This window comes from Salvelinus sp. IW2-2015, linkage group LG22 (genome assembly GCF_002910315.2).
Source record: "Salvelinus sp. IW2-2015 linkage group LG22, ASM291031v2, whole genome shotgun sequence".
NCBI classification, from domain to species: domain Eukaryota; kingdom Metazoa; phylum Chordata; class Actinopteri; order Salmoniformes; family Salmonidae; genus Salvelinus; species Salvelinus sp. IW2-2015.
The window spans coordinates 26,377,878-26,394,626 of NC_036862.1; the positions used below are offsets into that span (position 1 = coordinate 26,377,878).

The 16,749-nt window shown below is 42.4% G+C and overlaps 1 protein-coding gene across 1 annotated transcript in view; it reads left to right on the forward strand.

The window, feature by feature from the left end:
* The window catches only part of LOC111949384 (roundabout homolog 2), an 86,006-nt gene that overhangs the window by 41,093 nt on the left and 28,164 nt on the right, over positions 1-16,749 (forward strand). Inside the window, exons 3-6 of the mRNA XM_070434197.1 lie at positions 9,665-9,822; positions 10,203-10,323; positions 10,391-10,529; positions 14,120-14,247. Coding sequence (XP_070290298.1) covers positions 9,665-9,822; positions 10,203-10,323; positions 10,391-10,529; positions 14,120-14,247 — 546 coding nt within the window. The remainder of the gene's footprint in view (positions 1-9,664; positions 9,823-10,202; positions 10,324-10,390; positions 10,530-14,119; positions 14,248-16,749) is intronic.

Sequence of the window (16,749 nt, forward strand, 5' to 3'; positions counted from 1 at the left end):
CTTGAGAAAAGGATTGTTGATCTTTTTACCCTTCTGGCGTGCTCCCCCCACTGCGCCTCCAGTGGGACTGGCCAGACCCTTTCAGGACTTCAGCCAGGCTCCGTGCCAAACGATCAATCACCGTGGTGTTGGGAGAGACGGGGTGGGGCTGCAGGTTGTAGTGGTCTTGCATCCAGCGGATCAGCAGGAGGCAGCTGAGGAGGAGGGATGTCCGGCAACACTGGGTAGAGAGTTTGAGGAGTAGAGTAGGGAGTGGGACAGTCTCTGTCATCATCATCCTTCCTATTCCTTCTCACTGTTTCATCTTTCCCCTTCTTTTCTCCTTCCTCAGTCTGAACTACCATATTCTGACAGGGTTTCCCCCGAAATGGGTCCAGTCTCTTCTTTCGTTTGTCAGCTTCTCTTTCCCATTTCCTGAATTTCACCCAGTCAATTTGATCCTTTTTCCCTAGTTTACCTTCCTTCTCTACCAATCTCTGTCTTATCTCATCTAACAGCGTCACACTTAGTGTCCCTGTCAAAGGAAAACCACCCTCTCTATGCCATAGAAGTAGCTGTTTCAGAATATCCCTACCCCATTTATCTACCATAACCTTCAAGGCTCCAGGGTCCGGAAGGAGGGTCCGGAATGCCTGGTTCTTTGCACCCGCGTGCACCCATGGCTTCTTAGTCACACACACACACACACACACACACACAAACACAAAATCTCTCACACACACACACACACACACACACACACACGGAGAGAAAACAGTTATAACAGAAATTCCTTAAGTACTCACACATATAACTTTAATGATCACCCACACAGGATTGGCCAGATGCTCACACAGAACTGGTCAGATGTCCACACAGAACATCAGAACATAATTGAAAGGTTACCCACACAGAGTCAACCTACCGCGCCCACACAGAACGCTCCTACAAAACAAAACACTCACACAGAGTAACCCAGGGCATACCTGGCTAGCACATTTAAAATAATTGGAATTCACCACCTCTGAGGGTCACTTAGACAGTCACACAGACACTTTCAGAATGAGGTCCTTCTTCCAATAGGGCTTCACCAAGTACCGTGTTTCACACAGAACACACAGTCACCCTGGCCCCTCACCCCCACAGACCGCACCAATCCCCACTGTGATCAATTCAGTGTCAGGACGGCTCTAGGTCGCCTGCAACCGACCAGTGGCAGAGTATCTTTGAGTCCGCAAACTCTCAGATTACTCTCCTCTGACTCGGCCCTGCTTATGCCTCCAAGGTGTTCAGTTTGGTCTCTAAGACGAGGTTCTAATCTCGTTCCTGGTACTTCATAGTACAAAAACACCAACTCATCCAATGGCATATATCAATTGTCAACTTTAGATACTCCCATCTCAAGTACACCCCACTCCTGGACAAGCTCACGGAGAGGAGTGAGCCTCTAGGTCATATACTATCTCAAGATAAGTGCAACATCAGAGGGGACATACACTGGTTCCAGACACTGCCATACTCCTCCCTCCAATGGGAAAAGGAGGGAGTGACTGGTGTACAGACATTGTGGAGACAATTAATTGGTTCCCCATTAATCACGCCATCCCTTCACATGGTTTAAGAATAGGTAAAGACACATTCACATAAGAAGACAATGTTCCATTCTGTCCTCTTCCCTTTCTGATATTCTGCATAGCACCAGATGGTTTAACAGATACATTCACATATGAAGACAAGCCTGACCTCTCCCCTCTCTGGGCCCCAAGTGACTGAGCCCTAGCTGAGAAGGGAAAAGTGCAACTGCCCACCCTATAGTCCAAAGGAATACATTCGAATGACAAGTATCTCACATAAGCATATTATGCAAATAAAACATCTTATCTATGTTACCCAACTAATTCTGATTCATCCGCCACAAACTAACCACAGCAATGACTGTATTGTCCTAGGTATGCTGCCTCTGGGTAGCTGGGGCATATGTTTAGACAGTAGGGTGGTGGTGTTCTTAACTTTAACCCTCCCCCCCAGGTTGTGGTGGGTTGAGGATAGTGTTAGAAGTGTGGATACTAGGAACAACAGGTGGAGGGAGGAAGAGCTTTAGAAGACCCCCCCCCTTTATGAGCAGTAATTAGTACTGCTGCAGCTGTTAGACTGTGGCTTAAATCACTGAGGAGCTAATAGGATGGCTGGCTTTCAGGGTTTTTAAAGGCTGTTGTTGTCCACCCAAATCTCATGAATACCACCAGCCAGACTAATTAGTCAACACGCCTGCTTAAAAGACTATACCTATCATACTGTCATAGAATTTACAGGAGTCTGTCTSTTTGTCCTGTTGATMCAGTGCATTCGGAAAGTATTCAGACCCCTTGACTTTTTCCACAATTAGTTAGGTTACAGCCTTATTCTAAAATTGATTAAAACATTTTTTCCCTCAATCTACACACAATACACCATAATATCAAAGTGAAAACACGTTTTTAGATTTTTTTTTGCAAATGTATTAAAAGTCAAAAAACAGATACCGTAATTGCTGGACTATTAAGCGCACCTGAATATAAGCCGTACCCACTGAATTTTTTTAAAATATGTATTTTGTACATAAATAACCCACACATGTCTATAAGCCGCAAGTGCCTACCGGTACATTGAAACAAATGAACTTTACACCGCCTTTAAACGAAACACGGCTTGTAACAAAAATAAATAGGCTTTTAAACGAAACACGGCTTGTAACAAAAATAAATAGGCTTTAACGAAACACGGCTTGTAACAAAAATTTAAAAAAATAGCAGTAAACAGTAGCCTACCAAGAAAGTCAAACTTCATTGCGGTGGCGATTGTTTTGGCTTTCAGTCGGATCTGCACAGTTGAAACACCTCGGCCGTCTGCTCTCTGTGTTGACCCAGGCTTCAAGCTCATTTTCTAGTTCGGGCCATCTGCTTTTCTTCTCTGAAAGCTTTTGTTGTCTTTTTGCACTGAGTCAGTTCCTCACACTGCTGTTTCCAACGTCTTATCATCGACTCATTAAGGCCAAGCTCCCGTGCAGCAGCTCTATTTCCATTTCCAACAGCCAGATCGATCGCCTTCAACTTGAAAGCTGCATCATATGCATTTCTCCGTGTCTTTGCCATGATGAGGGTGACAAAATGACTACCGTAATCAGAATGATGGGAAGTTTGAGCGCGCTCGATTTACGTCACATTATGTGACGGTGCTCAGTTTTTTGCCGGCATGAATCTTGTGAGAAAAAAWAWATATAATAATATTTGCCGCGTCATTGTATAAACCGTGAGGTTCATAGCGTGGGAAAAAAGTAGCGGCTTATAGTCCGGAAATTACGGTACCTTACATAAAGTACCAGTCATTAGTTTGGACACACCTACTCATTCAAGGGTTTTTCTTTATTTTTACTATTTTCTTTGTAGAATAATAGTGACGACATCAAAACTATGAAATAACAAATATTGATTCTTTAGTAACCAAGAGAGTGTTAGACATATCACAAAATATTTCATATTTTAGATTCTTCAAAGTAGCCAACCTTTGCCTTGACAGCTTTGCATACTCTTGGTTCTCTCAACCAGCTTAACCTGCAGTGCTTTTCCAACAGTCTTGAAGGAGTTCCCACATATGCTGAGCACTTGTTGGCTGCTTTTCCTTCACTCTGCAGTCCAACTCATCCCAAACCATCTCAATTGGGTTGAGGTTGGGTGATTTGTGAAGGCCAGGTCATCTGATGCAGCACTCCATCACTCTCCTTCTTGGTCAAATAGCCCTTACACAGCCTGGAGGTGTGTTTTGGGTCATTGTCTTGTTGAAAAAGACACGGCGGTTGGAACCAAATCTTAAATCTGGACTCCTCAGAACAAAGGACAGATTTCCACCGGTCTAATGTCCATTGCTCGTTTTTCTTGGCCCAAGCAAGTGATTTCTTTGCAGCAATTCGGCCATGTATGCTTGATTCACGCAGTCTTCTATGAACAGTTGATGTTGTCTGTTACTTGAACTCTAACGCATTTATTTGGGCTGCAATTTCTGAGGCTGGTTACTCTAATGAACTTATCTTCTGCAGCAGAGGTAACTGTGGGTCTCCTTTCCTGTGGTGGTCCTCATGAGAGCCGGTTTCATCATAGCGCTTGATGGTTTTTGCGACTGCACTTGAAGAAACTTTAACTCTTAATTTTCAGATTGACTGACCTTCATGTCTTAAAGTAATGATGGACTGTAATTTCTCTTTGTTTACTTGAGCTGTTCTTGTCATATGGACTTGGCCTTTTACCAAATAGTGCTATCATCTGTATACTGTACCACCCCTACCTTGTCAAAACATAAAATAAATTCCACAAATCAACTTTTAACAAGGCACACCTGTTAATTGAAATGCATTCCAGTTGACTACCTCATGAAGCTGGTTGAGAGAATGCCAAGAGTGTGCAAAGCTGTCATCAAGGCAAAGAGTGTCTACTTTGAAGAATCTCAAATATATTTTGATTTGATCACACTTTTTTGGTTACTACATGATTCCTTATGTGTAGAATAAGGCTGTAACATACCTATGTGGAAAAAGTCAAGGGGTCTGAATACTTTCCGAATGCACTGTATATCCAGGCTTTCTGGTGTGGTGGTATTACACACACTGAATTTTTGGTTTATTTCATTTAATATATTTCATAAAATGTAATATTCACTTCTCTTGAAGTTAAACAAACTATGCTAGATTTGAAATAAACCTTAGTCTGTACACATGAAGTTATCTTTTGCTTGTTTTTTGTCCATCCTTCAGCTACCATCAACCCCTCCCATCGAACCCTGAAGACCATCCATTTTTTTTTTACAAAACTACTGATTGTAAACATTTTTGCTACGGGTAATATTATATTATTGATCGATTGACTATGACTTTTCAAATCACTCAGCAGTGCAATTTGTGGAGTTAGCTCCAGGTAAACGTTGCAATTCAGAATGGTGACATTTGCGCGATCGGTTTTCTATCGCTCATTTGCGTCGTTTTGTGTATCAGTTCATAAACCATGTGCCATGGAATCGGTACAAATCGAAAATCTCTCCCCAACTATTTTGCCATCATTATGGCACTGTTTATCAGAATTTTTAAAAACCAATTATGGTCTTTAATGCAGGGCCAACAGACAAGTTTCTTACTTTCTCCCCCTTCCACTTGCCTCTTCCATCTGTGCAGTAATGCTGCAATTAGTTAGTTTTAATTTTGGGTAGATCAGACATGTCCATATTTTTGTTAGCTGCATGTGTGACAATTCCACCAGTCCTATTTATGATATAATTTACAAAGATTATACCGTATAATTTTTGTAATTTTTTAAAATCAGTTAGTATATTTGAGTTTAACCATAATATTTGTTGTAATATTTGTTCTGTCTTTTCTGGTGGATTAATCTGAAATTGCAACCAACTTTCTATGGCTTGTTTTAAAAATAGTGACATTTGAGAGTATTTCATTTTCAAATAACCAAAAGGGAAATGTTGTAATCTGAACAAAGGTTAAAATGCCCTTCTTGAACATGGGGTGAGACATTCTTACTAATCTGCTAGAGAACCAGTTCAGATGTAAATATATATTTTGTATGACTGAAGCCTTTAGTGAGAGGTCTAATGCTTTAATATTAAATWATTTCTGCCCTCCAAATTTATATTCTTTATATAAATAGACCCGTTTTAATTTTGTCTGGTTTGCCGTTCCAAATAAAATGTAATMTTTTTTGGCTCATATTTWAAAAAACAAGTCGCTAGATGTAGGCAAGGCCATAAGCAAATAGATAAACTGGGATATGACTAAAGAGTTAATCGGGTGATTTTATTTACTTTTTTTCCCACAAATTTCCACAGGTATTTGCCTTTCCATTGTAGCAAAATCTGAGCTGTATTAAAAATAAAGTTTAACATTATTTAAAAAATGTTTACTTGCTTTACGGCGATGTCCCTCTTCTCCTGATGTTTTTTTTTATGAAGGAATGACATTTTTGGCTGCAGCTTGTTTCTTGGGCTCTTCTACACTACGACTCTGCCACCGGTCTCTTCTTTAAACCCYGAAGAAGAAATGCAGACGAGATGCTTTCTGAATGGACAGATATCATGGATACTACTTTACATTACATTACTCTTTTTCTTGTCATAATTATTTACATAAAGGATTCAAGATTTTGAATAATTGAGTTGGCTTTAACAAGTGCCTAAGGATGAATTTGTAGGCATGAGTTTACCGCTCGTCCAAGCATTCAAACACAACGGGCTCAAGAGACCTAGAACTGCCTAAGTTCCTCTTTAACCTCAGTAGACACAGACAATGGCTGGATTAAATCAATCCCACTGGCTCTATTAGCCATGACAGAGAGATGGCATTAGACCACCTCTAATCGGTTTACTCCTACTGTACTGAGACAAAAGAACAATGGCTGGCTGACCATCAGGTCACTTTATTCTAGGACCTGCCTTGGGAAGTAGGGCTGCTGAGGGTGCCCTGAAAAATCAGAATACAATTGCTTTTTTTTATATATAAAAAACTAAATAAATATTTTTTTCACAAAAGTAGTGCACTGGGCCTATAATAGTCCTGTAGTGCACTGGGCCTATAATAGTCCTGTAGTGCACTGGGCCTATAATAGTCCTGTAGTGCACATGGGTCTTAATAATAGTCCTGTATTAGCTGACTGATATATCCGTCTGCAGCGTGGGCAAAAAGCGACTTACAATTAGTGTGTTTATCTTAAGATAACTAGTTGAGACAACTACATATCACAATCGTAGCAAGTATATATTCCCTCAATAAAGATGTTATCAGCAAAGTCAATGCTAGTAGGAAAGGGGGGAGGGTGCCAGGACAGAGAAGAGCTCGGACTGGGCTGAGCGGGAGCTGCCTTGTGCTGCTGTACACAGCTCCCCACTCTGTCCGCTGGTTAGCGTTTTTTCATCATGAATCTTGTTCTGGAGGAAGCTCTGCAGAGTGGTCACTAGCTGGCATAGCCACAAAGTCATAAAATAATATTTTAAATGTAACCTTAACCACACTTCTAACCCTAATGCCTAAGTAACCTTAAATTAATACCAAAAATCACATTTTAGTTTTTCATTATTTTTTTACAATATAGACAATTCTGACTTTGCAACTAGCGGATATCTCAGTTCTGCCTCAAGGACAAGACTCATCCCAATTAAAGTCAACCTGCACTCTGTCCCTCCAACATCCAGTTTGACAAATCCCCCAAACTCTGCCCAACCTCTCAACCCTGTCCCCTACGCCACGTTTCGAGTGCCCCTTCCAACCTCACCTTCTCACTACACTCTTCCCCAATCACCATACACCTCCCATCCTGCCTTTAGACTGTTCAGTGAATCTGATCACTGGACTGATGTTTAGTCTGCTGGTCTAGTGGTGTTCATAGTGAACTGACTGACAAGGGCCACACGGCAATTCAGACCATTACTTTATTTTTATGAAGCCCATTATTGCCATGACTACTCTCCCATCTCCCCCCTTCAAAGCATTAACAGATGGCCACTTCGACTGCACTGAAGCTGCACTCTTGCTAAACGCTAAATATTGAGATTAATGTCACTTAAAGATACAGTGGTGAATATCCTGGGGATATTCTTAATCTCTTAATCTGTATATCCCTGAAACATGAAAGTTATGAAAATAAATGGCACTGTCCTAGAATAGGAATGTAKCAGTAACAGTAAAGTATGAAAAATGTATGCACTCACTACTGTAAGTCGCTCTGGATAAGAGCGTCTGCTAAATGACTAAAATGTAAATGTAACAGTTATTATAGTAGTAACCATATAGCTTAATGGTTAGTCATTTAACCACACTGTTTAAACTGAGCTAAAAGAATAGCAGGAGGTGAATATGGGCTTTATTTATCCTCAGGCCAGTGAAGGAGGGATCGTATTAACTTCAATAGTTTCAAAGACTTGCTCTTGGCTGCTCGCACTGCACAGTGTTTAGGGGTAATTATTGGAGGCTACATTCCAATCTCTGAATCGTGTTTCAAGGCACTCAAATGGCCCAGATTCTGGGACTTCCGTGTGTGTGTGTGATTTAAAGGATTAAACTGCCCCCCTGCCTATGTACTTAACTCACCCCAGACTGTAGGTGAGCAACTCCTACTAGTTGGATGAGCTGATAGGCCTTGTGTATCTTAGATTCAGATGTGGTGGGTGTATTACAATCTGAGACAGAAAAAACTCCAATTGGGTATGATGAAGAATTCTGACAAGCTTTTTAATGTTCTGTACAAGCCTTTACTTTTTAAACAAATGGGTAACAGAAGTCKACTTTTCTAAAAGTTTAAATGTCACGTCAATGACAAAAGCYTAGTTTCAGTTGGGGAATTAAATGTGCTTCATTATAATACAGATTAAATGCCTCCAAATTATCAAAGTAGAGCTACTGCTGCATTTGAACAGGCAGCGACTTCAGGCAGGCAGAGAGTGTGTGACAGATTGTCTCATATTGGTGGGCTGGCGAGAGGGAGGGGGGAGATCGACAGATGACCACTTCAATCCTGACAGCGGATCTGAAACGCAGCCGGCTCAGCGAAGGCTCAGCCACCATTTGTCAGCTTCTCAGAGATTGGAATATTCATAGCAACACGTTTCCCAAGATAATTGCAGCCCTTATAACTTAAGACAGAAGGGAGACACTCTATATGCTCTAGATGGCTGTGATAAACTAAATGAGATGGTAGTCAGTCAGTCACTGTGGTTGTGAAATATAAATGCCATGTTAAAAGACACAAATAGCTGCTGTGCTGAGGGATCTGTCAAACACATGTCAGGGGATAAGTGAGGGGGTAGTGTGGCTGGAGAGATGCACAGTTGACAGACAGGTGACGAGTTCACTAATGTGTTTAGATTAACTGATGTTTGAGATTGGACTAATTCACAGCATATTTGCAGTGCTAATTCATTTGATTGGGTGTTGATGCATTACTGTGTTAACAGATGGATAGTTAGGCAGGCAGATTTAATCCTTCAAACGTTAGAGTGTCCGAAGTTCGGGGGTGTCCGATGTTGGGGGAAAATTAGCTAGTGCAGAGATGTGTATTAGCATAGTTTCCCGTATGAGACAGAAGCATTGCATTAATGTGTGATGCCATTTTTCCCTCTGACACGTTACATTTTTCATGTATTTGTTTACTCTGTGTTGGACTAAGATATGAATTATTCATCCACTTTGGTAGTAGAGACTGCAGAATAGAATGCGGCACAGGAAACATCAAAACACTGCACAGCAAGGAAGTTGCCAGGGATTTGAACTGTCATGTACAAGCACAAAACACAATGTACTGCTCTCACCCAATCAGCTCGTTTTCCTCTCGTCTAACTTTCAAACAGAAACTCTACATATAAAATATGCTCGAATTGATTTCAAGGACAATATTTGACATTGCACTTGTGATGACATTGACAGAATACCGCATTGGAGACGGATGTGTACTCCAATTCTGATGTATATATCTCATATACAGTAGTTTGCATTTGAAAGACAACATTCTTAATAACATGCATGTAATCAATTAATAGATAATAATGATCAGCTATATTCTGTAGTTTGAGTCTGTCTATTTTTTTCTGTTTGACCTACCTGGTAAAATAATGGTAATATGAATAGATAGACTAAACCATGCCAATGCTCTCCTCTCCCAAGTCCTGAGGGATGACTTCCGCCAGGCCCCCAGTGATGTTGTGGTGGCAGCCGGTGAGCCAGCGGTCCTGGAGTGTGTTCCTCCCCGCGGTCACCCTGAGCCCACCGTCTCCTGGAAGAGGAACAACGCCCGCGTCAGCAACAAGGATGACCGCATCTCTGTGAGTCTCACCTATACAGTTTTTCACGGCACTGTATGAACCCTGAACTATGACCCCTAGTTAAGTTAAGTAAAACCCTCTAGAGTTTGCCTATACTAGAGTTCCAACCCACTCAAGTTCCAACCAAACCTCACTGAGCTCAGTGCAGTTAAGTCCCAAGTCAACCCAAACTGTCTCAAAGGCCATTAATATAATTAATGATGCATGCTGATGATGGTGGAATCCTTAATGATACATGCTGATGAAGGTGGAATCATAAATTATACATCCATTTTGAAGTGCTGATGTCAGATGGTGGAAGTACTGCCTCTCCTCTGAAAAGCCCAAAGGCTAATACATGGAGTGATATGATGACCTGTCATCACTGTCTTGTTTTTCAGATGCTTGGGGGCAAGCTGATGATCTCCCACTCCAGGAAGAGTGATGCTGGCATGTATGTGTGTGTGGGCACCAACATGGTGGGAGAGAGGGACAGTGACCCTGCTGAGTTGGTGGTGTATGGTGAGTCTCGTGTGTGTGTGTGTGTGTGCACGTGTCTTCGTGTGTAACTCTGGGTCTCTCTTTGCAGAGCGTCCTGTGCTGATGCGGAGGCCGGTGAACCAGGTGGTGATGGAGGAAGAGACCATTGACTTCCTGTGTGAGGTACATGGAGACCCCGCTCCCACGGTACGCTGGCGCCGAGAGCAGGCAGATCTCCCCCGCGGGAGGTGAGGACACATTGACAGACAGGTCTACTCACTAATAGAAAAATAAACTGATTGAATTGCATCTAAAGAGAGACAAAACACTCAGCGATACATTGATTTATGGAGTCCTGAAGGTACAGAATGAGGGAAGTCCATTCACCAGGGGTGCACAGATACGGTTCTACCTGTGTAGAGCTCATGTCCCTTTGCCCTTCCAGTCTCCAAAGTGCCCTTTTGGGTGGTGATTTAATTTCCCTCAAAATTTATTTGTTGTTTAATATTGTTGTTCTGTACCCACTGCCTGCAAGTAGTTGTGGTGTCATCAAGTTCGCTAATCCCATAACCCACTCCATCTGTTGGTAGCGCCTGTTGATCTGCCCTGTACGGAGCTCACGCGTGCCCAGTATCCAAACATGCATGGCTTGAGAGATGCGGTCACTACTAGAGTGTGTGTAGCTAGCTACCTAGTTTAAATATCAACAGTACTGTCAGAGTAGCATAACATTTCATTTAACACCTGCTTTAGCCTACATCATCAATAATATTCACTCTGGTTGGCTGATACACACAGCAGAGAGAGGCAGAAAGACATAGAGAGGAGACGCTGCATCAACGACCCTCCAACCCAAACTCACCCGTTTTTTCAGTCAGAGTTGCACGTGTCAGGGCAGCAGCAATACAGGCAAGCTAACCACCATATACTAAAATATCCACACAAGCCACTAGTCAGCCAGCCATATATCATGAGTTAGAAGATTATGAATATTATATTATGTAGTTATTATTTCATACAAGCATTGAAAATAAATCGTAATCAGTCAAATAAATCTCACTAGCTAACTAGCAGATCAATCATCAATTTGAATGATCAGTTGATAGCCCACCCTCTTTTTTGATGTCAGTCATGTGTTTAGGAGGCACTTTAGCTAGCTTGCTTACAATTTGTGATGAGTGAATGTGTTGCAGAAATAAATAGGGGGATGCTTTTTTATGTGTGTGTGATACATTGATTGATGGAGTGCTGGAAGTACAGACAGACTGACGGAATTAGGGAAGCCCATTCACCAGGGATGCATATGCGATTAAAGTATGTGACCTAGAAAGCACAGCTACAGTAATTACTCATTAATTCATGCCTTCACTTCCCTCAGCCAATACAAATTCATGAATGGGAGGCCAGTGAGGATTCATTAGTTAACATGTACAGTACCAGTCAAAAGTTTGGACACGCCTACTCATTCAAGGGTTTTTCTTTATTTTTACTATTTTCTACATTGTAGAATAATCATGAAGACATCAAAACTATGAAATAACACATATGGAATCATGTAGTAACCCAAAAATATATTTTAGATTCTTCAAAGTAGCCACCATTTGCCTTGAGGACAGCTCTGCACACTCTTTGCATTCTCTCAACCAGCTTCACCTGGAATAATTTTCCAACAGTCTTGAAGGAGTTCCCACATATGCTGGGCACTTTTTGGATGCTTTTCCTTCACTCTGCGGTCCAACTCATCCCAAACCATCTCATTTGGGTTGTGATCGGGTGATTTGTGAAGGCCAGGTCATCTGATGCAGCACTCCATCACTCTCCTTCTTGGTCAAATAGCCTTTACACAGCCTGGAGGTGTGATGGGTCATTGTCCTTTTGAAATAGAAATTATAGTACCACTAAGCGCAAACCAGATGGGATGGCGTATCGCTGCAGAATGTTGTGGTAGCCATGCTGGTTAAGTGTGCCTTGAATTCTAAATAATTCACCAACAGTGTCACCAGCAAAACACCTCCTCCTCCATGCTTCACAGTGAGAACCACACATGCGGAGATCATCCATTCACCTACTCTGCATCTCACAAAGCCACGGCGGTTGGAACCAAAAATCTCACATTTCTACTCGTCAGACCAAAGGACAGATTTCCACTGGTCTAATGTCCATTTGATCGTGTTTCTTGGCCCAAGCAAGTCTCTTCTTGTTGGTGTCCTTTAGTAGTGGTTTATTTGCAGCAATTCCACCATGAAGGCCTGGTTCATGTAGTCTCCTCTGAACAGTTGATGTTGAGATGTCTGTTACTTGAACTCTGAAGCATTTATTTGGGCTGCTATTTCTGAGGCTGGTAACTCTAATGAACTTATCCTCTGCAGCAGATGTACCTCTGGGTCTTCCTTTCCTGTGGTGGTCCTCATGAGAGCCAGTTTCATCATTGCGCTTGATGGTTTTTGCGACTGCACTTAAATAAACGTTCAAATTTCTTAATTTTCCACATTGACTGACCTTCATTTCTTAAAGTAATGATCGACTTTCCATTCTCTTGCCATATTATGGACTTGGTCTTTTACCAAATACCACCCCTACTTTGTCACAACACAACTGATTGGCTCAAACGCATTAAGAAGGAAAGACATTTCTCAAATAAACATTTAACAAGGCACACCTGTTAACTGAAATGCATTCCAGGTGACTACTAAAGCTGGTTGAGAGAATGCCAAGAGTATGCAAAGGGTTGCAGCTTTGAAGAATCTCAAATCTCAAATATATTTTTATATGTTTAACACTTTTTTTGGTTACTACATGATTTCATGTGTTATTTCATAGTTTTGATGTCTTCACTATTATTCTACAATGTAGAAAATAGTAAAAATAAAGAAAAACCCTTGAATGAGTAGGTGTGTCCAAACTCTTGACTGGTAATGTTCTTCCTGTGACTCTGCAACTTGACAGTTGGAAGATCATCCGGGTGCAAAATATTTAAATATATTATCATGATTATACTGTAACTACGGGGAGTGAGGAGGTGACTCACTCTGCCCATTCTGATTGGCTGTTTGACTCGAACACGGTTGACTTGTGCATATTTCTCTGCAGATTTATTAAGTTATAGGGTTTTCATATTTTTTCTTTTTTTTGATCGACAGTTTCAGATTACTTCATACAGTTACATTTTGATGGATCAGAGGGTCCGGTACATTCAAGATCACGTTTACATAGTTCAAAGGCAGTGGTTGTCACACCTGGGTCATGTCCAAAATCTGTCTTGCCTACTACTTACTAAAACTACATACTGTGAACTAATCATAGTACATACTATTTAGAACGTACTGTTTAGTAAAGACAAATGCGGTAAGCAATTATTATTATCAACATACTGGGCTCACCTATCCTAAAAATGCCTCATCTAATGCACAATTGCGTTGATTCCCGCCATTTGTTCATTTGGGGTACAGCGCGTCCCATTATCTCATTATCAGCTGTTGTCAAACACACATGAGTCTGGAATGACGATTCTCTTCTTCAAAAGTGTGCAGTGAATTCTACTAGATGAAAACTCAAAATTAGTAGAACATCCTGGCATTTAAAGCTTACTCGAATTCTCGAAATTTCAAATACAATCAAACGTTCTATTTTCGCATACCTAAAATGCCTACTATTTAGAATGCAAGTATGGGTATTTTGACACAGCCCTGGTCTTTCTGTCTGGTTTACTTTAGGAAAAGACTTTGACTCTGTTTTAATCTCTCCCAGGTTTAGTTCATGAAAATATTTCAGAACTCTGTCTGACTTTCCTTCTCTCAATGGTTTACTTGATGCAAATACTTTTGACTCTCTGTCCCAGGTTTGAGATCCTCAGTGACAACAGCCTGCGTCTGACCGGGGTGAGAGAGGAGGACGAGGGAACTTATACCTGTATGTCTGAGAACAGCGTGGGCAAGACGGAGGCATCAGCCATGCTACAGGTCCATGGTAAGAAACAAATATTCACTCACTCACTCACACACACACTGATATACGTTCTCGAGGGCACACTCATGCATGCAGTACAGTAGTCACACACTTACAGTGGCTTGCGAAAGTATTCACCCCCTTGGCATTTTTCCTATTTTGTTGCCTTACAACCTGGAATTAAAATGGATTTTGGGGGGGTGTGTATCATTTGATTTACACAAGATGTCTACCACTTTGAAGATGCGAAATATTTTTATTGTGAAATACGACAACAACAAAAAAACTTGAGCGTGCATAGCTATTGCACGCTCTAGCCACTGGGATTTTTTCCCATTCTTCAATGCAAAACTGCTCCAGCTCCTTCAAGTTGGATAGGTTCCGCTGGTGTGCAGCAATCTTTAAGTCATACCACAGATTCTCAATTGGATTGAGATCTGGGCTTTGACTAGGTCATTCCAAAACATGTAAATGTTTCCCCTTAAACCACTTGAGTGTTGCTTTAGCAGTATGCTTAGGGTCATTGTCCTGCTGAAAGGTGAACCTCCATCCCACTCTCAAATCTCTGGAAGACTGAAACGGGTTTCCCTCAAGAATTTCCCTGTATTTAGCGCCACCCATCATTCCTTCAATTCTGACCAGTTTCCCAGTCCCTGCCGATGGGAATGGTGTTCTCGGGGTGATGAGAGGTGTTGGGTTTGCACCAGACATAGCATTTTCCTGTGATGGCCAAAAAGCTAAATTTTAGTCTCATCTGACCAGAGTACCTTCTTCCATACATTTGGGGAGTCTCCCACATGCCTTTTGGCGAACACCAAACGTGTTTGCTTATTTTTTTTCTTTAAGTAATGTTTTTTTCTGGCCACTCTTTCGTAAAGCCCAGCTCTGTGGAGTGTACGGCTTAAAGTGGTCCTATGGATAGATACTCCAATCTCCTCTGTGGAGCTTTGCAGCTCCTTCAGGGTTATCTTTGGTCTCTTTGTTGCCTCTCTGATCAATGCCCTCCTTGCCTGGTCTGTGAGTTTTGGTGGGCGGCCCTCTCTTGGGAGGTTTTTTGTGGTGCCATATTCTTTCTATTTTTTAATAATGGAGTTAATGGTGCTCCGTGGGATGTTCAAAGTTTCGGATATTTTTTTTATAACCCAACCCTGATCTGTACTTCTCCACAACTTTGTCCCTGATCTGTTTGGAGAGCTCCTTGGTCTTCATGGTGCCGCTTGGTGGTGCCCCTTGCTTAATTGGTGTTTCAGACTCTGGGGCCTTTCAGAACAGTAGTGTGTGTTGTGGTTATATATATATATATATATACACTGCTCAAAAAAATAAAGGGAACACTTAAACAACACAATGTAACTCCAAGTCAATCACACTTCTGTGAAATCAAAACTGTCCACTTAGGAAGCAACACTGATTGACAATAAATTTCACATGCTGTTGTGCAAATGGAATAGACAAAAGGTGGAAATTATAGGCACATTAGCAGCGACACCCCAAAAAAGGATGATTCTGCAGTAGTGGACCACAACCACTCTCATTCCTATCCCTGGCTGATGTTTTGGTCACTTTTGAATGCTGGCGGTGCTCTCACTACTAGTGGTAGCATGAGACGGAGTCTACACCCACACAAGTGGCTCAGGTAGTGCAGGTTCATCCAGGATGGCACATCAAATGCGAGCTGTGGAAAAGTTTTCCTGTGTCTGTCAGCGTAGTGTCCAGAGCATGGAGGCGCTACCAGGAGACAGGCCAGTACATCAGGAGACGTGGAGGAGGCCGTAGGAGGGCAACAACCAGCAGCAGACCGCTACCTCCGCCTTTGTGCAAGGAGGAGCACTGCCAGCGCCCTCGCAAAATGACCTCCAGCAGGCCACCAAATGTGCATGTGTCTGCTCAGACGGTCATAAACAGACTCCATGAGGGTGGTATGAGGCCCGACGTCCACAGGTGGGGTTGTGCTTACAGCCCACACCGTGCAGGACGTTTGCATTGCCAATGAGAACACCAAGATTGGCAAATTCGCCACTGCGCCTGTGCTCTTCACAGATCGAAAGCAGGTTCACACTGAGCACATGAGCACAGTGACCAGACGGGACAGAGTCTGGAGACGCCGTGGAGAACGTTCTGCTGCCTGCAACATCCTCCAGCATGACCGGTTTGGTGATGGGTCAGTCATGGTGTGGGTGGCATTTCTTTGGGCCGCACAGGCCTCCATGTGCTCGCCAGAGGTAGCCTGACTGCCATTAGGTACCGAGATGAATCCTCAGACCCCTTGTGAGACCATTGCTGACACATGCACATTGTTGGCCTGCTGGAGGTCATTTTGCAGGGCTCTGGCAGTGCACCTCCTTGCACAAAGGCGGAGGTGCGGTCCTGCTGCGTTGTTGCCCTCCTACGGCCTCCTCCACGTCTCCTGATGTACTGGCCTGTCTCCTGGTAGCGCCTCCATGCTCTGGACACTACGCTGACAGACACAGCAACCTTTTTGCCACAGCTCGCATTGATGTGCCATCCTGGATGAACTGCACT